At 38.4% G+C, this 26,761-nt stretch overlaps 1 protein-coding gene across 1 annotated transcript in view; it reads right to left on the bottom strand.

Moving 5' to 3' along the window:
• Positions 1-8,794, bottom strand: part of TRUB1 (TruB pseudouridine synthase family member 1) — a 44,058-nt gene extending 35,264 nt beyond the window's left edge. The window contains exons 1-2 of the mRNA XM_043990067.1: positions 8,434-8,794; positions 2,512-2,610 (exon numbers count right to left, since the gene is read on the bottom strand). Coding sequence (XP_043846002.1) covers positions 2,512-2,610; positions 8,434-8,767 — 433 coding nt within the window. The 5' untranslated portion in view covers positions 8,768-8,794. The remainder of the gene's footprint in view (positions 1-2,511; positions 2,611-8,433) is intronic.
• Positions 8,795-26,761: the final 17,967 nt, after the last annotated feature.

Here is a 26,761-nt window from a genome sequence, read left to right on the forward strand (position 1 = left end):
TAGTCAAAGAATATAAATAGTAATTCTCAAGGGAAGAAATCAAGATATAGTCAATTTTTTTTAAATCTTCCAAATCATTAAGAGAAATGCAAATTAAACCAACTCTAAGGTTCCATCTTACACCCCTCAGATTGGTAAAGTTAACCAAAAGAAAATGACAAATGTTGGAGGCCCAGTAATGTACTGTTGGTGGAGCTGTGAATTAGTACAGCCATTCTGGAAAGCAATTTGTAGCTAGGCTCAAAAATCTATTAAAATGTGCATATCCTTTGACCCACTATGAGACCTATACCTTAAAAGATGAAAGAGGAAAATGACTCATATATACAAAAATATTAACAGCAGCTCTTTTTGTGGTAGCAAAGTACTGGGCACTAAGAAGGTGTCTATCAATTGAGGAATGGCTAAATAAATTATGGTATGTGAATGCTATGGTGCTGGCAGAAAAGACAAAGGAGACAGTTAAAGAGAAACTTAGGAATACTTCTGTGAACCAATGAAGAGTGAAGTGATTAAAACGAGAGATCCATTTATACTATAACAACATAAAAATAATTAACAATTTTGAAATTCTTAAGAATTCTGATCAACACAGTAATAAACTATGATTCCAGAGGACCAAGAATAAAGAATGCTACCTACCTCCTAACAGGTGATGGAGTAAATGTGCATAATGAGACACGCTTCTTTTTTTTTTAATGTAGCCAATATGAAATTTGATTTTCTTAACTATGCATATTTTTTACTGGTGGGTTTTGGGGGGGGGTTTGTCAATAAAGGTGGGAGTAGGGAAGGAAGAAAAATAAGTGCTTATTAATTGGAAAAAAAAATTAAGGGCTTATGGATCACTTGTTTTGGAGAAGGAAATGGCAAATCACTCTAATATCTTTGCCAAGAAAACCCCAAATGGGGTCATAAAGAGTCAGATACTACTGAACAACTGAAAAAGGATAACTTGTTGAAAACGTAATAAAGGAAATTCCTCCTCAAGTATGAGTTAGATTAGATAATGTCCGAGCTTCATTTCAACTCTAAGATACTATTATCTCAATGCTTCTAAAGGACAGTTATTTTAAAACAATTCCTATAACACCTACAATCTTTGCCAGCTGTATTCCATACCCCATCTCATGGTATTTATTTAAAATTTAAGGGTGAAAATTTCTCAGCTTTCACTCAATGTGTGCTCTGGGACTGATTTTGTCTTTCTTTGTATCCCTAACACTAAGAACAGATCCTGGCAATAGAAAGTGCTTTTTAATAAATGCTTTTTTAAGTGACAACTAAATTGAATCATATCTGTCGTAATTTCCTGCATAATAGGACAAGGTACTATAAGCAGAAATAATTTATTTAAGCTAAAACAGAAGGTGCATTTTATCCATTGTCATCTTTTGTCTTGGATAGTATGACATGATAGTATGATAAAAAAAAAAACAATGATTTTTAACTTTTGAAAATATATGCATCAAGGTTTTCCAATTCATTTAAATAGATTTTCGCCTTGATTATTTTTCATAAGATTTCCAAATATTCCAAAATTAAGACTCTACTTCACTCTTTTCAATTGCCATCCTAGCAATGCCCTCTTGTGACTGATGATTGGTAAACTTTTTAAAAACAGAATTATATTTGAAATAGGTGTATAATCTAGAAGATAAATTTTGAAGTGGGAGGAAATGTGAAAAAAACTAACTAGTATAGAAAGGTTAGTTTGTTTAAAATGAGAACAAAATTTTCTACTTCAATGAAAAGTTTTTGTCACCGTATTTAGTTTTAAAAGTATAAAACTGCATGTCTTTAAACTGTTTGAAAAGTGTGTTTCTGTCACCAATTTTTTTTTTTCTGAATAGGATAAATATGCTTTATTTCTTATGTTACCTTCATTTGGCATTGAACTGATGGGGATTTTTTGGCTTTAATTGCCATAGTATAGACACACATTTTGTCAAGCCACAGACATGCACTGCAAAGCCTAACAAGTGCCAATAAACAAAACAGGAAATAAAAAGTATTCATGATTTTTTCCTTTCAATCAATTCTACTGATTTCTCTAAGCAAATAAAAATATTCTCAATAGGAGCATATCTATAAAAGAAAGTAACTTTCCTTCAAAAATTCTAAGTAAAAAAAATTAAATTAAAAATTTTAAATTAAAAAAAAAAACAAAAAAATTCTAAGTAGTTTTTGCTACAGAGTGACAGCTAATTGAAGAAAATAAATTTTATTTTTTAAAAACTTGATATACGTAGAAAAAAGGCTACATTATTCTTTAAAGGTTCATTTGTACAAACAGGTGGCTAGATTTTATTTCTTCCCATTTTCCTACTTTTAAGCAAAAAAGAAAACGTGTTCTATGTAACAAGAGTTGTTCAATAATCTAAAATAAATCATAAATTAATCTACATTGTATCTTAAATGAAACTCCTTTAAACAACTTTCTCTCATACCAACCTAGGAAAATCACTGTTAAAATGAAATTATATTAAAATGCTGCTTAATATCTATTACCCAGAACTCCTGTCGCAGCACTGTCCAAAGTTCCTCCATGACCAATTTTTAATGCCTGTTTCTTCCTTTTGTTCCCATCTTGAGGAGGCATACCAGCTTCTATTAAATAAAAATGAATGAAAAAAGCAATCAGCCACTGTATCTTCAAATAAAGCCAGATAGTCCCTCAATTAATACAAACAAGTTATTTAAACACACACAATTATCATAACAAGAATATAATTAGCACTGCTAGCTAAAGATTATGACAAATACAATAGAAAGTCTACCAAATTAAAATGAGCTATATCCTAAAAGTTGACGTGGAAAATCAGTTGTTTGAACCTGGGAACATATTTTTTTTTCCCTAAAGAAACAATGTTGTTAGGAGTTGTTTGGGTTTCCAGATTACTCCACAAGTCTATTTAAAGGAATGTACAACTATGGATATATCCCACATTGAACTTTATTGTTCTCTGCAATGACAAGATTAATGTATCCACATAAGGCCAGAAAAGACTGTTATAATATCACTGGGTAACTACTCCAATTACATGAATTTGCCTACTATATTACCAATTAACAGTGAGTTTAATTGCTGAGTTTGCCAAATTTGCCATGTTCTACTAGAATGAGCTGATTTGGGAGTATTGAGAGTAGTGGGGTCATCATACCTCAAAGGGAAAAGCAAGAGGTTTTTGCCAGTACTATGAGAAAATCTGTCAAAGTTTGTCTTTATTAGCCTCCAGCTACTTAATATCTTTCTCCACAAACTTCCAAGTCCCTAGTATCTTCAGATAGACCCAAGTCCTCCACCAACTTCTCTTCTAAGCCCAAAGTATTCCAGACTCCCAATGAATCTACCGCCCTTCCCTAAATAATAAATCAATCTCAGTGCAAAGGATTCAGCTACTCATTAGAAGGAAAATGTCACTGGTCTAATACATATTCACATGTAAATGACTGATATCCTTCCTAGCTATATGTATTCTTAAATGTGTGTCTCTAGATATGTGAGCTTCACCAGTAAAACATAATCTTGAGGGTAAGTACTGTTTTTTGCCTTTGTATTCCCCAATGCTTAGCACAGAGCCTAGCAGATCTAATTAATGCTAATTCATTGTTCAACCATTACCCAACTGACAAGCATCTATTTTGTTTCTAGTTTTTTGCTATCACAAAAAGTCCTGGTATAAATATTTTGGCATATATTGGGATCTTTCTGCTTTTGGTTTCCATAAGGTATAAATCCACGAGTGGGATGTCTAGATTAAAGGATATGAATAGTTTAGTGATTTTTCTTAATTCCAAAGTATTTTCCAGAATATTTGGACCAAGTCCCAACTCCACCAATAGTATATTAGTGTGATAGGCCTTTTGTGGTCCTTCTAACATTGACTATTTCTCTCTTTTATTATCTTCACCAATTTGATGCATATGCAGTGAAAGGTCCCACATACACCAGACTATTTAAAACACTTTTTACAGTAGCCAAAAACTGGAAACAAAGTAGGCACTCACCAACTGAAGAATGAATAAACAACCTGGGGTACATAAATGTAATAAAACATTACTGCCCTGTAATAAATTATTAGAAAGAGAGATGGGGGGCAGCTAGGCAGCACAGTGGATAAAGCACCAGCCCTGGATTCAGGAGGACCTAAGACACTTGACACTTACTAGTTATGTGACCCTGGGCAAGTCAGTTAACCCTCATTGCCTTGGAAAAAAAAAAAAAAGGAGAGAGATGGCAGGGGAAGGAACATGTATATGAACTGAGACAAAATGAAGGAAGCAATACCAGGGAAACCATAATGACTATGACAATATAAAAGGAAAGCACAACAAAATAAATGAAACCAAATGCTATGCAATTAAAATGACTTAAACTTTTCATTCCAGAAATGAAAACACACCTCTCTCCCTTTTTGCAAGGGAAGGGACTATGGGTATGGAACTCCATATTTAACTTCAAAAGTGGTTGATGTGTTAGTTTAGCTTGCTGAATTGGTTTTTTTCCCCTCATTTTTATTTTTTATAAAGGAAGGTTGACAAGATAGCTTCTTAAGTTCCTTCCTATTCTAGTTCAGTAATATTAATTGGATGGCTACTCAAGAGAAGGAATATACTGGGAAATGTAGATGATCTAAAACCAATAGATATTTGTAAGAATTTTTTAAAAAATAACAAAACTTTGGTGGGAGAATTCTTAACCAAACTTAACCAAACATGCCTTAGCAGATCATCAAAAAGGTAACAATTTTAACTTCATAAAATTAAAAAAGAAGCATTATAGAGTGAATAACAAAGCTTGAAATCAGGAAGACCTGGGTTCAACTTCCATCTCTGACACTACTGCCTGAGACCCCAAAGAAGTAATTTCCCATAAGAATTCAGTAGATTGAAAGATCATTGTGAACAAGGGTTGGTCAGATAAGACTTCATGGGGGGGGGGGGGACGGGACCAGCTAGGTGTGGCAGTGGATAGAGCACCCCCCCCTGTAGTCAGGAGTACCCGAGTTCAAATCCGGACTCAGACACTTAACACTTACTAGTTGTATGACCCTGGGCAAGTCACTTAACCCCAATTGCCTCACTTAAAAAAAAAAAAGACTTCATAGGGAAGGACAAAGTGTACTGAAAAGAACACTGGGCTGCGAGTCAGCATACCTAGGTTATTTCTAGTCCTGTGAACTCACTCTTTACTGCTCAAAATCCCTCAATTATTTTCTCACTGTCTAAAGAAACCTGTCTGGGGGCAGCTTGGTAGCACAGTGGATAAAGCACCGGCCCTGGATTCAGGAGTACCTGAGTTCAAATCCGGCCTCAGACACTTACTAGCTGTGTGACCTTGGGCAAGTCACTTAACCCCCATTGCCCTGCAAAAAAAAAAAAAAAAAGAATCATGTCTGATGTTCTCAGCCTGGCATCTCCAGTTGGCCACTGGGGCAGCTAGATAGAGAAGTGGATAGAAAACCTCCCCTGGAATCAGGAAAAGTCATCTTCCTGAGTTCAAATCTGGCCTCATACACTTGACACTTACTAGCTGTGTGACCCTGGGCAAGTCACTTAACCCTCATTGCCCCCGAGCATATTAAAAAAAAAAATCTGGCTTCAGACACTTACTAGCTGTGTGATCCTGGTCAAGTCACTTTATCTTGTTTGCCTCAGTTTCCTCATCTGTAAAATTAGCTGGAGAAGGAAACGGCAAATCGCTCTAGTATCTCTGCCAAGAAAACCCTAAATGGAGTCATGAAAAGTGACTCAGAACTGAAATTACTAAACAACAGCAGCAACAGCTAACCATCACCTGTCTTCAATCAACCTTTCCTGCCTGGCCTCTTAATATTCCCCTTTCCCTAAAAACATAATTTATATAGCTCTTTAAAGTTTACAAATTGCTTTCCTCACCACATAAGATAGTTAAGTAGAAGCTGAGGATCAATGAAGTACAGTAATTTGCCTAAAAATCACACATACCTAGTCAAGTTTGGAGCCTGGCTATCACATCAAATTTTGTTACTCCACTAGACCATTTTGTATCTATCCTATCCCACCCCACCTGCTAGTTCAGACAAACGAAATGCTTTCCAAATTCTGCCATTATTCACACTATTTTCCTTGCCTAAAATGCTCTATTCCCCCTTCCCATTAATCACTGTATTCATACCCATCCTTTAAGGCTAAGCTTAAAAGGACTGTACAGAGTCACTCTAGCTGTTCCACTTACCACCTGTCTGACTTAAGACAAGTCACTTAATCTTTGTTCCTCAGCTTCCTCACCTGTAAAATTAAAGGGTTAGACCAGATAACCTCTAACATCCTTCCCAATTCTAAATCTTTGATTCTATGAAGTATCATCTCTTCCATAAAACTGTCCTGATCCTTTTACCCCAGACAGAATTAATCTCTCCCTCTGAACCACCTTTTCATGCTCTCCCCATATATCTCATATGCTTATCACATTCTCTTTTTTGTTTTGTTTTGTTTGTTTGTTCTATACCTATGATTTCAACTTTGTGGGAAACTTCCAGTATTGAAACTCCTTTCACTAATACAGACTGGCCACTCATCTGTAGCTAAACAGTTTTAGCACTGATCTAAGTCACTTGTTTATGGTTATTAGGTAGGCAGGACTTGAACCTGGTCTTTGATTCCAAAGCTGACTTGCTAGCCACAAAAGGATGCCCTACTTAGTGTCCTAAGTCCATAAACACTGAGTACACAGTATATACAAGGCACTGTACTAGGTGCCGAAAGGCATGAAAATCAATGTGCTTCTGGCTCTCAAAAAACTGACCACTTAATAGGGGAGAAATGAGTTCTTTAGGAGATGTTGGTTCCACCTTACTAGAACTCTTTAAGCAAAGGTTAGATGCCCCATTTGTCAGGGCTACTGGAGAGGGAACTCTTGATCAGATGTGAGTTGAACTAAATTGGTCTAAGTGTTTCAACTCAAAGTTTCTGTAATTCTGATTCTAAAATTGCATATAAATACATCTATCCAAGAGTGCAAAAATTTATAAAAGTGCTAAGATAATATCCATGACTAGCCTATAAAAACCTTGAGGACAAGGACTGCCTTATAATTTCTCAAATCTCTCTCCATATTTAGCCTACAGAAATTTATTAAGTTTGCACCTCCTAATCTTTGATAACACTAGAATGGTACTTTGGAAGAAGACTATAGAGGGTCCCAGATCTGGACAAACAACATTACCATTAGAGGTTATACATATTGATAAAAGAAAATTGGAGTTAGAAATATTCACTACTGATAAATCCATAATGCACTATTAAAGGGATTGAAATCTACTTGGAAGACCATTTAGAACTACCTATGAAAAAAGGGTGCTGGGGCCTGGAATCAGTGGAACCTAGATTCAAATCTCACCTTACTCTCTGTATGAACTTGGGCAGGTCACAGTAACCTGTCTCTTATTCAAATTCCTTAACTATAAAATAGGGATAGTAATAGTACCTGCCTCTCAGAATTGTGGGGACCAAATAAGAAATGTAAATGTAAACGTAAAGCACTTTGAAAACCTTCAAGCACTGTATAAATGTCAGCTATTATTGTAGGGATAATCTCAAGGAAAGCAATTACGATCACGTTCCAAAGTGCTTTGCAAACGAACTATACAGGGATATGGGCAACATTACTATATTGTGCAACAGGAGACAATGAGTTTGAGTCATTATGGCATTTATCACGTTTTTACGGTGTTTATGCGGCTTGGAAAAAAAAGAAGTCCTTTGAAAAATAATGACAGATGCGCAGATCTTTGTAGAGTATTACTATATTGTGCAACATGGGTCCATACATTTGACCCACTGTGGTATTTATCAGGTTTACGAGGCCAGGGAAAAAGGGAAAAAAAGTTTTATGAAAAATATCAGATGCACAAGACTAAACTAAACTAACTATACCAGTTAGAAAGAATAGTATCTACAATCTGAGCTGACTGCTAACCTATCGGGAATTAGGTCCAAGGTTGGTTTCCCAGCGCCCCTGGCAACCTTGATTACGCAAGGCCACGGGCTGTACGGGGGCCAGACTACGAAAGGGAAAGTGTGAAGGGGGGGGTTGTAAACATTACAGGGTGTCAGGCACTGCCCACATTCTCCTAGGCCTCTGAAGGTTATTCCCGGGGCCCGGGGCCTCGTCCTGAGTGAGTGAGGACCCTAGGTTTCCATTTATAATAGTTTCGAGGTCCGTCTCTCGTGTTTGGTTGTGTTTTTCCTTTGTCTCGGTGCCAGGGCCGCCAGGGGGCCGGGGCCGGGGTCGGGGCTGACCACCAGAGCGGTTCCCCCGAGGCGCGCTTCAGCAAGGGTTAAATTAGGAAAATCCCGGCTCCCGCCTCCGCCTTCCCCTCACGCCGCCGCCGCCGCCGCCTCCGCCGCCGCCGCTGCCTCGCCGCGCCCGAGCCCCGGCTGCGCTACCTGCCAGGAGTTTCTCCTTCAGCTGGTTCAATAGCTCGGCCGAAGTGGGGCCCTTGGGCTTGTACACGGCGAACACGCCGCTCAGGGACAGCAGCTTGGCGGCCGCCGCCGAGCGGGCGGCCCCCGCTCCTCCCGTCACGGCCGTTGTGGTGTTGGCCGCCGCGCCTGATGCTGTCGTCGTAGTCGTCCCCCCAGCGGACGGGACCGCGGCCTTGGCTGAGGCCGCCGCCGACGCGGCCGTCCCCGTGGTAGTTGTTTTCGCTGCCTCTTCGGCCCTTTCTTTTGCTGTCGCCACTGTCGCTGCTGCTGCCACCGCCTTGCAGGCGGCCATCATTCTCCAACCGAAAACTCTTCCTCCTTAAGCGAGAAGCGCAGGCTGATGACGCGACCCCGAGAGCGACACGCCCACCTCCAACTGAATTCCTGGGGCTCCAAAAAATTTTAATCCTTCGCCTTCCCGGCGAGGGCCGAGGACGGAGAGCCTGCCGGGAGTTGTAGTGTGAAACCCCCAGGCCTCGCTGCTCTCTTCGTGGGGTGGCTGGGGTCGGCCGCCAAGAACTCCGGGGTTTGCTGGGAATTGCAGTTTCTTCGTTGGCTTCTAAAGATCTCTCCACCACCTGGCTCCAGTGGGTAGGAACATGCAAGGAGCTGCTTGTGGGAAAAGCTCCCCTTACCTTTTCCCTTAAGATGCCAAGTTTATCACCCCGTAAACATGCTTCACAGATGTCAGTCCATTCATTTTTCCTGAAGACACTACTAGACTTTTGTAAAAGGCTGTGACAGTCACAATAATAAATGAACTAATAATAACATAAATAACAATAATAAACTAGCAATATAACTAATCATTACTCATAAAATGAAAATAGCTGTCTTCCCAAAACACATGAGATTAGCATATTTATTTTGAATCTTTTAATTGTTTAACTTTTGGAGCTTTAAATTTTGACTGATGATTTCACGTCTATATTGGATATATTGCTTACCTTCTTAGTGAATGACTGAGGGGCAGGAAAAAGGGATTATTTTTTAAAGGAACAAAAAATTTTGACTCAAAATTTAAAGACTGAAGCAACAAAGTCACATGACAGGCTGTCTAAGTATTTTGGACACAAGCATTCCCCCAAAGTTCTGTGTACCCTTAGAGTTCTGTGCATTTGTGATCCAAAAGTCTTAGAGCAGTTTTCTTTTATAAACATTAATTAAATGTGCAGGCACTAAGTGCAGTCAGAGTGCTAAGCACTGGGAATAACACCAGGAAAAGGAAAACAGGCAAGGAACTCACAGTCAAACTGATGTGGGATGGAATTAGGCATTGATTGTGAGTCATCCCAAAAGAATTAAGGGACTCAGTGACTCAGTTTCCCAAGTTTTATTACAATACTGTGAGTGAACACAGGGAGAGAACCAGAATAGTGGAAAAGTAACTCTCAAATAAGGAAAGAAAAGACAGTTATATTTATAGTTTAGATAAATTGATTATCAGTTTCATTATAATAATCTCCACCTTAGGGAGGTAGAGGGGAGGGCCTATCTTTCTCATTATAATAATCTCCATTTTAGGGAAGTACAAGGGGAAGACCTGTCCTAATTTGGAGTTCCTGGGGTCCTAAGTCAACCCTGAGGTGGGTACCCTTTTTCTGTAGAGGTGTGTTTTGGGGGTTTACACGTCATAAGGTGTGGTAAAGATAATGGAATTTGGGAGACTGATTGGGATGGGCCACACCTGGCCTGGCCTGTATGACATATGCTGCTGATGTCAGCAGGAGAAACCACTCTCCACAGGCAGTTTGAAGGACCTCCCCTTTTGGGGGAGGAAGAATAAATGCTCCCTGAGGGGAGCTCAGTCTTTTTCTGGAGTTACTTTCTTTCCGGTGGGGCAAGCTGCAAGAGCAGAGGAGAAAGAGGTTCTTTCTTAATAGTTTTGTCCTGTGGGCCCTGGCTGTTTTCCATTGAAGCTATGGACCCCAGGTGGTGAGTTAACATGAGCCCTGCTCTTTTGAATTAGCTTAACTGGAAGCGAGTTTGGGGATTGTGTAGATTTAGGTTAGAGTTAGGAGGATTATCCGTATTTCTTTTTCCCTATTCCCTTGTCTTTGATTTTATTAATTTCACCTTTGCTGTTTATTCCCATTAATAAAACCTGATCGTTTGTGGAAAAGAGGCTGTTAGGCTCCTTTCTTATTGGCCTGGGAGAAATATCTAAAAAGGCAGTTTGGAGGGGAAGGAGTTTTGGACCTGATGTAGGAGGCAAAAAGGGGGTTAATAGAAAAAACCTAAGACCCAAGCTTTAATTCAGATATTAGCTCTAAAAGGGAGTCAGACCTCAGTTAATGGATAACTTATGTTAGGTTCTTGTACCCATAGTGATCAACATCCATAACGGACCAGAACAGGTCAGGTCAAAATAACAATAAAGGAAAAAAACAACCTATAGAAATTCTAATGAAAAATGATTATATTTTGAAACTAGTCATGGGAATCAGAAAGAGACATGGGCAGAAAAGGCTAAATTTGTCCCCAAATTCACCTTATGATGTGTAAACCCCCAAAACACACCTCCACTGAAAAAGGTACCGGCCTCGGGGGTTGGCTTAGGACTCCAGGAACTCCAAATTAGGATAAGCCCTCCCCTGAAACATCCCAAGGTGGAGAATATTATGAGTAGGACAGGCCCTCCCCTGTACCTCCCCAAGGTGGAGATTATTATGAGACTGATAATCAATTTATCCACACTATAAATATAACTGTCTTTCCTTTCCTTATTCGAGAGATACCTTTCCACTATTCTGTTTCTCTCCCTGTGGTCGCCCACAGTATTGCAATAAAACTTGGGAAACTGAGTCACTGAATCTTGTAATTCTTTTGGGATGACTCACAATCAATTTGACCCTAAATTCCAGCCCACATCAGACCTAGAGGTCCCTCATTATTTCTGGGACCCCAATATTGCAGTGAGCCACTCAATTAACTCTCCCTATATTAAATTTGGCTCCCACAAAGGTGAATCTGGGGACAAATTTGGCCTTTTCTGCACACGTCTCTTGCTGGTTCCCATGTTAAGTTTCAAAACATCTTCATTTATCATTTATTTCTAGTCTGAATTTCTATAGCCTGTCATTTTATTTAAGGTTTTCATGGCCTCTCTTCCTCTGTTCCTGTTATAGGTACTGATTTATGTGGGTAAAAGAACTTAGCATCCTGACTTGTAAGTTTTCCATTAACTAGGATCTGAATCCCTCTTAGAGCTCATATCTGAATTAGAGCTTGTGCCTTAGGTTTTTCTATTAACCTCTTTTTGCCTCCTACATCAAAACGGGTTCCAACATCAATGAATCAAACATTTATTTATCCTTTATTATGGCCAAACATGGTTGTAAGAGCTGGAGATACAAGAGGCAAAAGATAATCCCTGTCTTCAAGGATTTTACAATTAAATTGGGAAGACAGCACTCAAAAAACAATATACAAACAAGCTGTAAACAGAATAAATTATAAATAACATAAGGAAAGCACTGGAATTAAGGGGGATCCAGAAGAGCTTCCTCTAGAAGGTGGGATTTTAACAGAGATTTAAGAAAGTTATTAAAGTTTAAAACTGCACTAAGACTTTTGAGACTCTAATTTTTTTAAATAAAACTTTATTGATATCTTTGGGAGGGTTAAGAGTTTTTTTTTGCTTTTTGCTTTTACATCACCAAAATTTTCCCCAATATCCCTCCCTGTCTCCTTTTAGAGAGATATCTCATATATAATTCATTGTTACATCAAGTTACTTGCTTCCATAAACTGGACCCTGGTGGACAAAGGAAACTATGAAGAGTTAGAATATTTGGACATATATGCAATCCAAATAAAAAGACCTTTTCTGTTTTCTACCTTACTCTTTTTTCTTTTTTTTGGTTGAAATTGGCATTTTCTATAATGGCTACCCAACAGAGATATAAAGGGGTTTGGTTTTTTTCATTATCCTTTCATTCTCAGTGAAATTGGAGCTAGAAATTGGGAATTATTATGGGCCCAGGGTACCTCAGAAGTTTTCTGTGGGAAATCAAGGAACCTTCTCCTTGAGAAACTAAACCAAAGGACAGACACACCTAAAGAGATAAGTAACACCCAGGATCTGATGTGAGTTAGCTCCAGGACCACCACCCTTCATTCCAGTCTCCCCCACCCCTCAGGGAGATAAAATTAGGTGTGGCTGCTGCCTTTGTGCTATGAAGGGGAGAGAGATGGTTTGAAAGATCCTGAGCTGCCTCTCACACAATTTACCCCAGCCACCACCAGTGGGGGATGGTCCTCCCCCAATAAGGGAACTTTCCACAGTCAGATGATCACCCCATCAGAACACTATGGTCCTCTATAAAAGTATCTGCCTGTCTCCTGCTCAAGGAGATAGGTATCTCAGAGAGCCACACCTTTGTGCCCATGCCTTCTCCCCATGAAAAGTCCAAGGATTTCTCTCTTGGTTTCCTTTCCCTAGCACATAAATAAACTATTATTTTATTCTAATTGGATTTGTGTGCAAGAAGGTGTAATTCTTTAAAGAGGAACTCCTTAGAACCCCTACCCCCAAAGCCCCACAATTTCCCCCATAACAGGGATGGTAGAGTTTTACCTCTAGGTATATATCAGACACTAACTCTGTGACTCTGGGCATTCTGCCTCAGTTTCCTCAAATGTAAAATGGGAACCCTGGATGTGAGAAAATAATAATTATTAATGGATTTATTGGGAGGACCCAGAAATCAGTCTCAGTTGTTTCTCTCCCCCACCCCCACCCCCCCACTCCAGAAAGTTCAGTTCTCCTAGATCTGAGACAAATCCAAGGGAACAAAAGAAATGGAGATAATTCTTTTGTGTAGATCAGCAAAGGACTCAGGGGATTAAACCACATCTAGATAATGGACTTTGCCTAGAACAACTTCAGTGAGGGTCTTTTGCTTTCCTCTCCCAGATGTCATCTCAAGAGTTCATTATTTTGGGGAGGGGGGAGTTCATTATTTTGGGGAGTTTTGGGACAATGAGGGTTAAATGACTTGCCCAAGGTCACACAGCTAATAAGTGTCAATTGGCTGAGGCTGTATTTGAACTCGGGTCCTCCTGATTCCAGGGCCAGTGCTTTATCCACTGTGCCACCTAGCTGCCCCCTAGAGTTCATTTTGATGTAGAGCACCTTCAAGTCCTGTCAACCAATGGAATTGAATGATGCTAACCAATTAGCTTTGATCAACTTAAAATGACCTGCCTCTATAAAAAGAGGATAAAACCCTTGGAAGATGCCATTCGAGTATTTTGGGGGTTTTAGAGGTCTTCTGAGCTCTCTCAGGTCTCCTGGAGACCATACACTGTCTCTCTGGGAAACAGCATGGGGCTTTTGGGGCTTTTCTCCTACTTGAGCTAACTGACATGCTGAAGCTTTCTCCCTGCTTTCTCTACCACTCGGCCTGAGGACATAGAAGTTAGTGAGACATGTGGTCAATATTTTAATACATTAACATATGCTTACCCAAATCTAACATCAATAGCAAATAGCAATTTAATTGATTTTTTAAAACACATGGAGAAGGAAATGGCAAACCATTTCAGTATCTTTGCCAAGAAAAACCCATTACAATTATTATCTCATTTAATCCTCTCAGAAACCTTGGGAGACAGGTGCTATTACTCTCCCCATTTCACAGTTGAGAAAATTGAGGCAGACGTTGTGACTTGCCCAGAGTCACAGAGATGGTAAATGTCTGAGGCCAGATTGAAACTCAGTTTTTCCCAACTCTAGGTTGAGTATTCTAGCCACCTACTACCTTGGCCTAAAATGTCACTACCATAATACTAAGAACATTCAAAACACAGCTTCTCAACCCCAGTGGAATCTTTCCTCACCCCCTCCCAAACTGTTTCATTTGTTACCTCTTAATCACCACTTACCATGACCTGTTCCACTTCTTAACTTCCTTGACATTTCAGCTTCATTTGACACTATTGACTACGTTTTCTTCCTGATGCAACCTCCTCCCTTGGTTTCCACAATACTATATCATCCTCTAATTTCTTTGACTCTTCCTCTATCTCCTGTTCTTTCCAATCCCTACATGTGGTGAGAGTATAACAAGGAATCCCTTGAAGACCACTGATCTTGACACTGTGGAATCAAACTTTCCGGGTCTTTCTCCCCACTCTTTTTTTTTTTGGGGGGGGGGTGAGGCAATTGGAATTAAGTGACTTGCCCAGGGTCATACAGCTAGTGTCAAGTGTCTGAGACCAGATTTGAACTCAGGTCCTCCTGAATCCAGGGCCAGTGTTCTTTTCTCAGTGCCACCTAACTGCCCTGCCTTCCCACTTTTACATTGGGTCAGAGGTTGTATCCCGACAATTTCAACTATCTTTGATGCTCCCCAACCCAAAGAATTTGTCAAGACATCCAATTTGCTGTCACCCCAACTCTAAGCTTCTTGTCATCTGCATTCCTGGGGACAGTAGCTCCTCTCAAATCCCCCTATCAGTCTTTGACCCTGCCTTCTTCCTTAGGCAAGTACAGCTATACTACTTTTAGTCTGCTTTAGATGTCTCCATCATTCCTTCCCTTCCCAGGAAATTCATGATCGGGAAATTTCATTATCCTGAAAGATTTAATTTTGATGACACTCACATCTCTAGTCCTCTGGATTGGACCTTTTATTGGAGGGTAGGGCCATGGGCTCCAGGGCCTCCATTTAAAGAGGAAACTCAACACAGTCTTCTCCCTATCTCCTAATAACTATACTGCCTTTGGAACTTATTATCATGCCCTTATTGGGCATGATACTCTCCCCCGCTTTCCAGCTTCTTTTTATGTGTTGTCTTCTTCCATTAGATTGTAAACTCCTCGAGGGCAGGGACTATTTCATTTTTATTTGTATACCCAGCATTTAACACAATACCTGGTACACCAAGGTACTTAATAAAAATGTATTGACTGATTGTAAATGCTATCAACTGCCTTTTAAATGTCCCATGCCTGGACAAGTCTCTTGCCCTGTGGAAGCATCCCTATAAAACCTTCTTTTGACTCTTCTCTCTCCCTTGCTTCCTATATCACTAAGCCTTATAAAATATAGTCTCATTACTTCATCCCTTCATTTCCACCTTATCACAACACAAAATGTTCTCTCAACCACTTGAACTCTTCACCTACAGCTACTTTTCTATCCATGTTTCCTCTTGAACTTCTCCCAAATCATTCCCTTAGTGAACCTGAAAACTAGATGGGAGCTCTATGTCTTTGAACCAGCTCCTAACATCATGCCTCATGTGGTAAAAAAATACTTCTTGAGGGAATCAAGGAAAGTGTCTCACAGCTTCATGCACAAAGACTTGCTGGGCCTCCTTCCATTAACAACCCCAGAATATCCTGAGCCCTTGACACATTCTTTTTTTTTTTAATAAAGTATTTTATTTTTTTTCCCATTACATGTAAAGATAGTTCTCAACTTTTGTTTATACAAGCTTTCCAATTTCAGATTTTTCTCCCTCCCCCCTCCCCTAGACAGCAGGTAATCTGATATAGGTTTTATATATATATACACACATACATATATATATATATATATATAATAACATTAATCCTATTTCTGCATTAGTCATGTTATAAGAGAAAAATCAGAGCAGAATCTCAAAATAGAAAAAACAACAGCACCAAAAACAAAAGAAATAGTATGGTTCATTCAGCATCTATACTCCACAGTTCTTTTTTTTTTTTTCCTGGATTTGGAGATCCTCTTCTATCATGAGTTCCCTGGAACTCTTCTGTACCATTGCATTGGTGAGAAAAATATAGTCCATCACAGTAGATCAACAGACAATGTTGATGATACTGTGTACAATGCTCTTCTGGTTCTGCTCATTTCATTTACCATCAGCCCACCCAAGACCCTCCAGGTTTCTCTGAACTCCTCCTGCTCATCGTTTCTTACAGCACAATAGTATTTCATTGTATTCATATACCACAACTTGTCCAGCCATTCCCCAATTGATGGGCATCACCTCAACTTCCAATTCCTTGCCACCACAAAAAGAGCAGCTATAAATATTTTTGTACATGTGGGTCCCTCTCCCCTTTCCATGATCTCTTTGTGAAAAAGACCCAAAAGTGGTATTGCTGGGTCAAAGAGTATGCACAGCTTTGTAGCCCTTTGGGCATAATTCCAAATTGCTCTCCAGAATGGTTGGATCAGTTCACAGCTCCACCAACAATGCATTAGTGTTCCAATTTTTCCATAGCTTCTCCAACATATATTATTTTCCTTTTTTGTCATTTTAGCCAATCTGATAGGTGTCAGGTGGTACCTCAGCATTGTTTTTATTTGTATCTCTCTACTCATTAGTGATTTAGAGCATTTTTTCATATAGGAATAAACAGCTTTCGTTTCTTCATCAGAAAACTGCCTGTTCATATCCTTTGACCATTTCTCAATTGGGGAATGACTTCTTGTAAATTTGATTTAGTTCCCTATATATTTTAGAAAATGAGGCCTTTATCAGAAGTACTGGCCATAAAAATTGTTTCCCAGCTTTCTGCCTCCCTTCTAATTTTGATGCATTGCTTCTGTTTGTACAAAACTTTTTAAATTTAATGTAATCAGAATCATCCATTTTGCATTTTATAATATTCTCTATCTCTTGTTTGGTCATAAACTATTTTCCTTTCCAAAGATCTGAAAGGTAGACTATTCCTTTCTCTCCTAATTTACCTATGGTATCACCTCTTATGTCTAAATCGTGTATCCATTTTGACCTTATTTTAGTATAAGGTGTAAGATGTTGGTCTATGCCTAATTTCTGCCATATTATCTTCCAGTTTTCCCAGCAGTTTTTGTCAAATACTGAGTTCCTATCCCAGAAGCTGGAGTCTTTGGGTTTATCAAACACTACATTACTAGTGTCATTTACTACTGCATTTCCTGTGCCTAGCCTATTCCACTGATATACCACTCTATTTCTTAGCCAGTACCAGATAGTTTTGATGACTGCTGCTTTATAGTAGAGCTCCAGGTTTGGTACCGCTAACCCACCTTCCTGTGAATTTTTTTCCATTATTTCCCTGGATATTCTTGATTTTTTGTTTTTCCAGATGAATTTTGTTATTATGTTTTCTAGCTCTATAAAATAATTTTTAGGTAGTCTGATTGGTATGGCACTGAATAAGTAAATTAATTTAGGCAGTATTGTCATTTTTACTATATTAGCTCTGCCTATCCATGAGCAATTGATATCTTTCCAATTATTTAGATCTGATTTGATTTGTGTGAAGAGTGTTTGGTAGTTGTGTTCATAGAGTTCCTGGGTTTGTCTTGGCAAGTAGACTCCCAAGTATTTTATATTATCTACCGTTACTTTAAATGGAATTTCTCTTTCTATCTCTTGCTGCTGGACTTTGTTGGTCATGTATAGAAATGCTGATGATTTATGTGGATTTATTTTATATCCTGCTACTTTGCTAAAGTTGTTAATTGTTTCAAATAATTTTTGAGTTGATTCTCTAGGATTCTTTAAGTATACCATCATATCATCTGCAAAGAGTGATAGTTTTGTTTCCTCCTTGCCTATTCTAATTCCTTTAATTCCTTTTTCTTCTCTGATTGCTAAAGCTAACATTTCTAGTACAATATTAAATAATAGGGGTGATAATGGACATCCCTGTTTCACCCCGATCTTATTGGGAAGGCCTCTAATTTATCTCCATTGCATATAATGCTTGCTGATGGTTTTAGGTAGATACTGTTTATTATTTTAAGGAAAGCTCCACCTATTCCTAAACTCTCTAGTGTTTTTATTAGGAATGGGTGCTGTATTTTGTCAAAAGCTTTATCTTCATCTATTGAGATAATCATATGATTTTGGTTAGTTTTCTTATTGATGTGGTTGATTATGTTAATAGTTTTCCTAATGTTGAACCAGCCCTGTGTGATGAAATAATGGGATTTAGCAGATACTCAAAGACCCACCTGGAGATTAATCTAAACAATTGAATCAAGTGAGAGTGATTGACTGCTGATTAGCCTACTTCAAAGTTAACTAGATTGTAATCACACCTGGCTAGCCCTTAATGGATTTGGAAGATGCCAACCAATCAGCTTGAAGCAGTGTGTAAGGACCACCTCTGTTCCAGACCTATAAAAAGCTTCCACAATCAGTTTGCTAGAGAGTTCCTGATTAAAGCAGGCTCGTGGAGGAGGACTTCAGGAAGAACCCAACTAGGCTGGAACTCTAGGCTAGGTAAGACTTCTTTTTTCTTAACTTTCTGAACTCCTTGTGAATACCTCTATGCTTTAATAAATGTTTAATGCCCAAAGACTGGTGCTGAAGCTTCTAATTTAAGGTGACCACAATTTAGATTTTAAACATCACACCTGCCTTCCTGGTATAAATCCCACCTGGTCATAGTGTATTATCCTGGTGATCACTTGCTATAATCTCCTTGCTAATATCTTATTTAAGACGTTAGCATCAATATTCATTAGGGAAATTGGTCTATAATTTTCTTTCTCTGTTTTTGCTTTGCCTGGTTTTGGTATCACCACCATATTTGTGTCATAAAATGAATTTGGTAGAACTCCTTCTTCACCTATTTTTCCAAATAAATTTGTATAATATTGGAATCAATTGTTCTTTAAATGTTTGGTAAAATTCACCTGTAAACCCATCTGGCCCTGGGGATTTTTTTTTAGGAAGTTCATTAATGGCTTGTTCAATTTCTTTTTCTAATATGGGTTTATTTAAGGATTTTATTTCCTCTTCACTTAACCTGGGCAGTTTGTATTTTTGTAAATATTCATCCATTTCATTTAGATTGTCAAATTTATTGGCATACAGTTGGGCAAAATATTTCCTAATTATTGCTTTAATTTCCACTTCATTGGTGGTAACATCACCCTTTTCATTTTTGATACTGGTAATTTGGTTTTCTTCTTTCTTTTTTTAAATCAAATTAACCAATATTTTATCTATTTTTATTGGGTTTTTTTCCATAAAACCAGCTCTTAGTTTTACTGATTAATTTTATAGTTTTTTTTTTTGCTTTCAATCTTATTAATTTCTCCTTTAGTTTTCAGGATCTCTAGTTTAGTATCTAATTGGGAATTTCTAATTTGTTCTTTTTCTAGCCTTTTAAGTTGCATGCCCAATTCATTAATCTCCTCTTTCTCTTTTTTATTCATGTAAGCATTTAGAGCTATAAATTTTCCCCTAAGCACTGCTTTGGCTGCATCCCATAGATTTTGGTATGTTGTCTCATTATTGTCATTCTCTTGGATATAGTTATTGATTGTTGCTATGATTTGTTGTTTGGCCCATTCATTCTTTAGAATGAAATTATTTAGTTTCCAATTGATTTTCATTCTACTTTTCCCTGGTTCTTTCTTACATGTAATTTTTATTGCATCATGACCTGAGAAGGATGCATTTACTATTTCTGCCTTTCTACATTTGACTATGATGGTTTTGTGCTCTAATACATGGTCAATTTTTGAAAATGTGCCATGTACTGCTGAGAAAAAGGTATATTCCTTTCTATCACCATTCAATTTTCTCCAGACATCTATCACATCTAACTTTTCTAGTAATCTATTCACCTCTTTCACTTCTTTCTTATTTATTTTTTGGCTAGATTTATCTAATTCTGAGAGGGGGAGATTCAGATCCCCCACTAGTATAGTATTACTGTCTAATTCATCTTGTAACTCATTTAACTTCTCCTCTAAGAATTTGGATGCTATACCACTTGGCACATACATATTTAATATTGATATTACTTCATTATCTATAGTACCTTTTATCAAGATGTAGTTTCCTTCCTTATCTCTTTTAATGAGATCTATTTTTGCATGTGCTTTGTCTGAGATAAGGATTGCTACCCCTGCTTTTTTTACTTTAGCTGAAGCATAATATATTCTGCTCCAGCCTTTTACCTTTACTCTGTGTGTATCTCTCTGCTTCAAATGTGTTTCTTGTAAACAGCATATTGTAGGATTCTGGTTTTTAATCCACTCTGCAATTCACTTCCATTTTATAGCAGAGTTCATCCCATTCACATCCACAGTTGTTATTACTGTCTATTCCCCTCCATTCTATTTACCTCCTTTGTACTTTTTCCACCTTCTTTCACCCTATTCCTCCTCACCAACATTTTACTTCTTACCCCTGCCTCCCCCAATCTGCCTGCCCTTTTTATCACCCCCCTCCCTTTTCTTTACCCTTTTTTCCCTTGCTTTTGTCCTCCCTTCTATCAGTCCCCCCTTTCCTTTACCCTTTTGCTTCCCTAAAAAATGAGCTAAGTTTCTTTATCCCAATGAACGTATGTTATTCCCTCTTTGTTTCAACCCTACTCTCATTAGATTTGATTCAATGTTCACCCCTCCTTTCTTTCCCTCTATTGTAATAGGTTTTTTTCCACCTCTTCATATGATATAATTCACCCCATTCCACCTCCCCTTTCCTCTCCTCCCCATAGACTCCCTTTTTAACCCCTTAATTTTCTTTGTATCATCACAAAGACAATTTATATTGTTAAGGGTTAAAATTCTAGCTAGTCTGTCTAAAATATTTAATGAGTGGTCGCCAATAAATTATAAGCTTTAGCAAGAGTTAGACTTTTAAGCATTTATTAAGGAGAATAAGAATTTGGTAAAGAGAGAGAGAAAGGTCTAGATTCCTATCTATTAAAGGGAGAGCGCATTTCTAGCTCCCTTCTCCGCCAGAGTCCAGAGGAAAGAGAGCCCGAGACTCCGCGCCAGTCTCTTCCTTCCTCCTCCCACTAGTCCGCGTCACTTCCTGATACCAAAGACAAGACTCCTGGTCTTGCCCTCAAAGACCTTCGCTTCATGGGCAGAACTCTTCTACAGTTAGTATCCAGCAGGTGGCGTTATTCCAATCGTTACAGTCCCCCCTGTTGTTCCTCAAGAAGCAAAATGTTTCCTTGACGGAACAGTAAAAAGAATATAATAACTATTGATAACTAATAATATGTGAACAACAATATAGAAAAGGAAGAGAGGAAAGTTTTGTCCAGAGGGGCGATTTTTTTTTTTGTCCTCATGAACTGACGCTTTGACATTAGTCTTGCAAAGGGAGGGCCTCTGCAGAGAATACATGTTACAGATGGTGTATATTATAACAGAAAGAGAAAAAAAAACAACAAAAACAACAAATCAAAACTGTTCATTTAAAGTCTCTGAAAGTCTTTTCTCAGATGTCCTCTAGGTGTAGTCGTGGAATGGAAGTCTTTTCAGGGGTTGATGTGTGGATACTGGTAATCAGCCAGGAAATTTCCTACAAAATTGAGCTTAATACAACTTTAAAATAGCTTTGTCAATAATCAAATCAAACAATGAAAGTTCTCAAAAACATGTCTAAGGGAATACAGAATCTTAGTTGTTAACACGTGAAACATACAATAAAACAAAAATTGAACCATTCTTTAAAATTACATTATTATTATAGTCCCCCCTTATGGAGAGTAATTGAGAAGACAATTGCTGCGATATTAATTTTTAAAAATAATTTTTATCTTTGTTTCATCACTTTTTGCATCATCTGCCTAATTATCCTCATGCCATTATGAGAAATTAGAAAATCTAATATAATTGGTAACAGGTGTCAAGGCCAAATTCAACACTGTTATTTATCATGACACCTGAGATAATTATGGGGGTTACCATAAAAGAACAGAGAAATGATGGGATATGAGCATTCCCACACTTGAGCAATATGTACTGCCCATACAGTATGCCAGGCTTAAAATAGGTGGATGGAATATATGTCCATGCCACCGAACATATTGGAGGAAACTGAGTCAGACTTAATCAGATGCATGGGATTGAGATGTCCATGGCATCAGGCATATAGGAGGGAGCATAGAAGCCAGGTGTAGAAGTGAGATGGGTGGGATCAATACTTCCAGCCATCTGTACAATATTGTGGGGAAAAAGAGTATAAAATATTAAACCAAGAGAATCCAACCTCAACATTTGTCAAAAGCCGTTCCCTCGGCCATACCTTGACTTCATGCATGTCTCCCCTCATGTGACAGTTCAGTGTCTGCTCCTTGAGCAATATGTATTCCTCTTGTGATTGGATGGCACCTTGGCCAACTGGCATCTGATAACTCAGAATAAAGGCAATTAATGTCTTAAATGATAAGTTCCCATAATCCAAGTCTCATATGGATTTAAAATTGAGGATAATAAATGATTGCAAAAAATGTGAATACATCTTGACTCAAAATATAATATATAATTATGCAACAATTTCAAATAATACCCTTTTTTTTTACTTAGTATACAATTACTTTTGTGAAAAATCAGAACATATTTAAATACAAGTTAAAGCACAACAGAATCTCAAAGAAAACTTTTTTTTTAAAAAGAAAACTTTTACAAATGTTCCCCTCTTTTTTTTTTTTTTGGAATATGCTTATCAAAAATAATACTTCTAGAATCAATTTACACTTGCCATGGCAACCAATTTACCAGGGAAATGCTTTAAAGAGTTTGATCAAATAATCAGTTGAGAAAAAATAACAAAAACAAATAACTCAGAATATGGGAGCACAATACTCCTAGAATTAACATTGTATAATAAAATCAAAACCATCTTGCAATGTTTCAAAATTAGATAGACAAATGAATAGAAGAAAATACACATGGAACAATAAAAGACAATGAAATTCAAACTAAGGAAGTCTAAATGAATGTGAACTTAATATTAATAAGAGTATTATAAAATATAAACTTGATCACATGACCATAAAAAGCTTTTACAAATATTCTCCTTGTTTTAAAAACTAAATATAAAAACACAATCTCAAAAGCATGAAAATCTCTATGAAAATAAACCCATACCATTAATTTCAAAATGTATATGTAATAGCATAGAAATCCTATGTAACCTCTGAACTGATATTAATACTCTGAGTGAATTCAGAACACCTTTGATTCCAATATCTAAAATCCCCAATACTCATATCAATACCTTGCTGCTTACTTCTACATTTCTGTAAAATATATACCCTTCCATGGCAAAAGAGGCAGAGTCTTGAACTATGTTGATTGTCATTCTTATTCAGCTTAAGTTTTTCTTCTTTAACCCCTCTATATTGTCTGTCAGTCTTTTCACCATACAAATGCTTTATAAGATTACTAATTAAAGACAAAAGCAGGTTAGCAAAATTATGAACAAAACGAGCATATCTGGAATTTAAAGAGTTTTCTAAGATTGTCTCAAAAGCACAGCCAGGCCGGGGAAGGGCTGAGCCTGAAGCTGCAAATGCAGGTAGAAAAAGTTGAGCATGCGCATCAGATCTCTGGACTTCCCAGGCAGGGGAAGCAATGGGCTTGGCCATAGGAGGAGTAGAGGGTGGGGTCTGGAGAGGAGGGGAGGGGCCAGAGCAATTTGAATCAGACTTGATTTTGAACTCAGGCCTGGATTCCTCTTCCCCCACTTTGCCTCCAGGTGCTAGGGGATTAAAAGCTTCTAGAGGGTGGGTCATTGCCTCCAGGCATGCAAAATTAGAGCAACAATTAGTGTTAGAACTGGGAAAAGCTGCGGGAATCTCTTCAGGTTTCTCTGAAAAAAGCATGGTTGGGAGAGGGAGAGATATTTCCTTGTGTGAGTAAGTTGCTGGCTCTTTTAACAAAAATAAAAAGAAAAATAGAAAATCCACAAAAACAAAGCATTAACATGATCTTATCTCCCATTTGTCTGGTTAAACAGACCAAAATCAAAAATAGGATAATTAGGGAGTTTAAAAGGTCCATTCGAAAAAATTCAAAGGAAAAACACAGCCAGTACACCAGTACTTAGCAGTTAAAGGGAGAGGGAGGGGAAATTTCTTACCCAACCAGCAGATCAGAAGAAGACTGAGGGTTAGCTTTCCTCTTCGTGGTCAGCCATCTGTTAAGGGTTAAAATTCTAGCTAGTCTGTCTAAAATATTTAATGAGTGGTCGCCAATAAATTATAAGCTTTAGCAAGAGTTAGACTTTTAAGCATTTATTAAGGAGAATAAGAATTTGGTAAAGAGAGAGAGAAAGGTCTAGATTCCTATCTATTAAAGGGAGAGCGCATTTCTAGCTCCCTTCTCCGCCAGAGTCCAGAGGAAAGAGAGCCCGAGACTCCGCGCCAGTCTCTTCCTTCCTCCTCCCACTAGTCCGCGTCACTTCCTGATACCAAAGACAAGACTCCTGGTCTTGCCCTCAAAGACCTTCGCTTCATGGGCAGAACTCTTCTACAGTTAGTATCCAGCAGGTGGCGTTATTCCAATCGTTACAATATTTATACCCTCTGTGTAAAGTCCTTCTCTCTGCCCAAATACATTTACAATTCTTAAGAATTATGAGTTATCTTCCCATATAGGGATGTAATCAGTTTAACCTGAGTAACTTTTTTCCCCCCTCCATTTACCTGTTTTAACTTCTCAAGTCTTATATGTTAAGATCAAATTTTCTATTCAGTTCTGGTCTTTTCATCAGGAGACATTGAAAGTCCCCAATGTCATTGAATGTCCATGTTTTCCCCTGAAAGAGAATGCACACTTTTGCTGGGTAATAGATTCTTGGCTGCAATCCAAGCTCCTTTGCCTTCTGGAATATCATATTCCAAGCCTTGTGGTCCTTTAATGTTGAAGCTGCCAGGTCCTGAGCAATCCTGACTATGGCTCCATGATATTAAATTGCTTCTTTCTGGCTGCTTGGAGTATTTTCTCCTTCACCTGATAATTCTAGAATTTGGCTACAATATTCCTTGGAGTTTTCCTTTTGGGGTCTCTTTCAGGAGGTGATCGGTGGATTCTTTCAATGATGATTTTATCCTCTGATTCTGTGATATCAGGGCAGCTCTCCTTAATAATTTCCTGGAATATGGTGTCTAGATTCTTTTTCTGGTCATGGCTTTCAGGCAGTGCAATGATTCTCAAATTGTCTCTCCTTGATCTGTTTTCCAGATCAGTTGTCTTTCCAACGAGGTATTTCACATTTTCTTCTATTTTTTCATTCTTTTGATTCTGCTTGACTGATTCCTGGTGTCTCATGGATTCCTTATCTTCCAACTGTCCAATTTTAATTTTTAAGGCATTGTTTTCTTCAATGAGATTATGCACCTTTTTTTCCATTTGGCCAAATGAATTTTTTAAGGCATTGTTTTCTTCAGCAAAATTATGCACCTTTTTTCCATTTGGCCAGATGAATTTTTTTAAGGAATTGTTTTCTTCAGTCAATCTTTGTGTTTCCTTTTCCAAGCTGCTGATGCTTTTTTCATAGTTTTCTTGTTTTGCTTTCATTTCTCTCCCCATTTTTTCTTCTACCTCTCTCAATTGATTTTTTTGTTTGTTTTTTGTTTGTTTGTTTTTTAGTGAGGCAATTGGGGTTAAGTGACTTGCCCAGGGTCACACAGCTAGTAAGTGTTAAGTGTTAAGTGTCTGAGGCTGGATTTGAACTCAGGTACTCCTGAATCCAGGGCCAGTGCTCTATCCACTGCGCCATCTAGCTGCCCCTCTCAATTGATTTTTAAAATCCTTTTTGAGCTCTTCCAGGAAGGCTTTTTGTTCTTAAAACCAATTCACCTTCCCTCATGAGGCTTCACATGTAGGCAATTTGAGGGTATTGTCCTCATCTGAGTTTGTGTTGGCTTTTTCCCTATTGATACAGAAGCTCTCAATGGAGAGGGCTCTTTTTTGCTTCTTACTCATGATTACAGCTTATTTATTTATTTTTTAAGTTGAGGTCTGCTCTGGGGGCACCAGGGCCCCTGTTTTGGGCTTCTTGTGCAGGGGTATAGGTACTGTTTCAACAGCTTTTTACACTGAGGACTTTAAGTGTGTGCAGTTCCCCACCCCCCTGCACTTCCTGTCTGAGTGCACTAGGATCAGTGGGCCTAGTCGCGCCTGTCCTGTTCGTGGCTCTACAGCTGGCAACTTGCCCTCTTGGCTGGTGCAGTAGGTTTTTCCACTGTCCTACTGGACCACCAGATTTTTGAGCCAGGTTCCAGGGGCCTCAGTTGTTCGGCTGTAGCCTGCAGCTTCCTGCTGACTTGCCCTGACCCCCTCAGCGATGGGCTGCTGCCCTGCGCTGTGCCTCCCTTTTGCCCAAGTCAGACCGACCTTTTCCTGAAGTTTTCTAAATTATCTCTGGTTGGAAGACTGTGTCTCTCTGTCTCTTTGCAGGTTCTGTAGTTTCAGAATCCGTCCAGAGGCTTAATTTAATATTCTTTTTGAGGGAACAGAAGGAGAGCTCAGGCAGCTTGCTGCTTCCTCTCCGCCATCTTGGCTCCCCTTGACACATTCTTACTGCTAGGACCCTA

This window comes from Dromiciops gliroides, chromosome 2 (assembly GCF_019393635.1).
Source record: "Dromiciops gliroides isolate mDroGli1 chromosome 2, mDroGli1.pri, whole genome shotgun sequence".
NCBI lineage: Eukaryota > Metazoa > Chordata > Mammalia > Microbiotheria > Microbiotheriidae > Dromiciops > Dromiciops gliroides.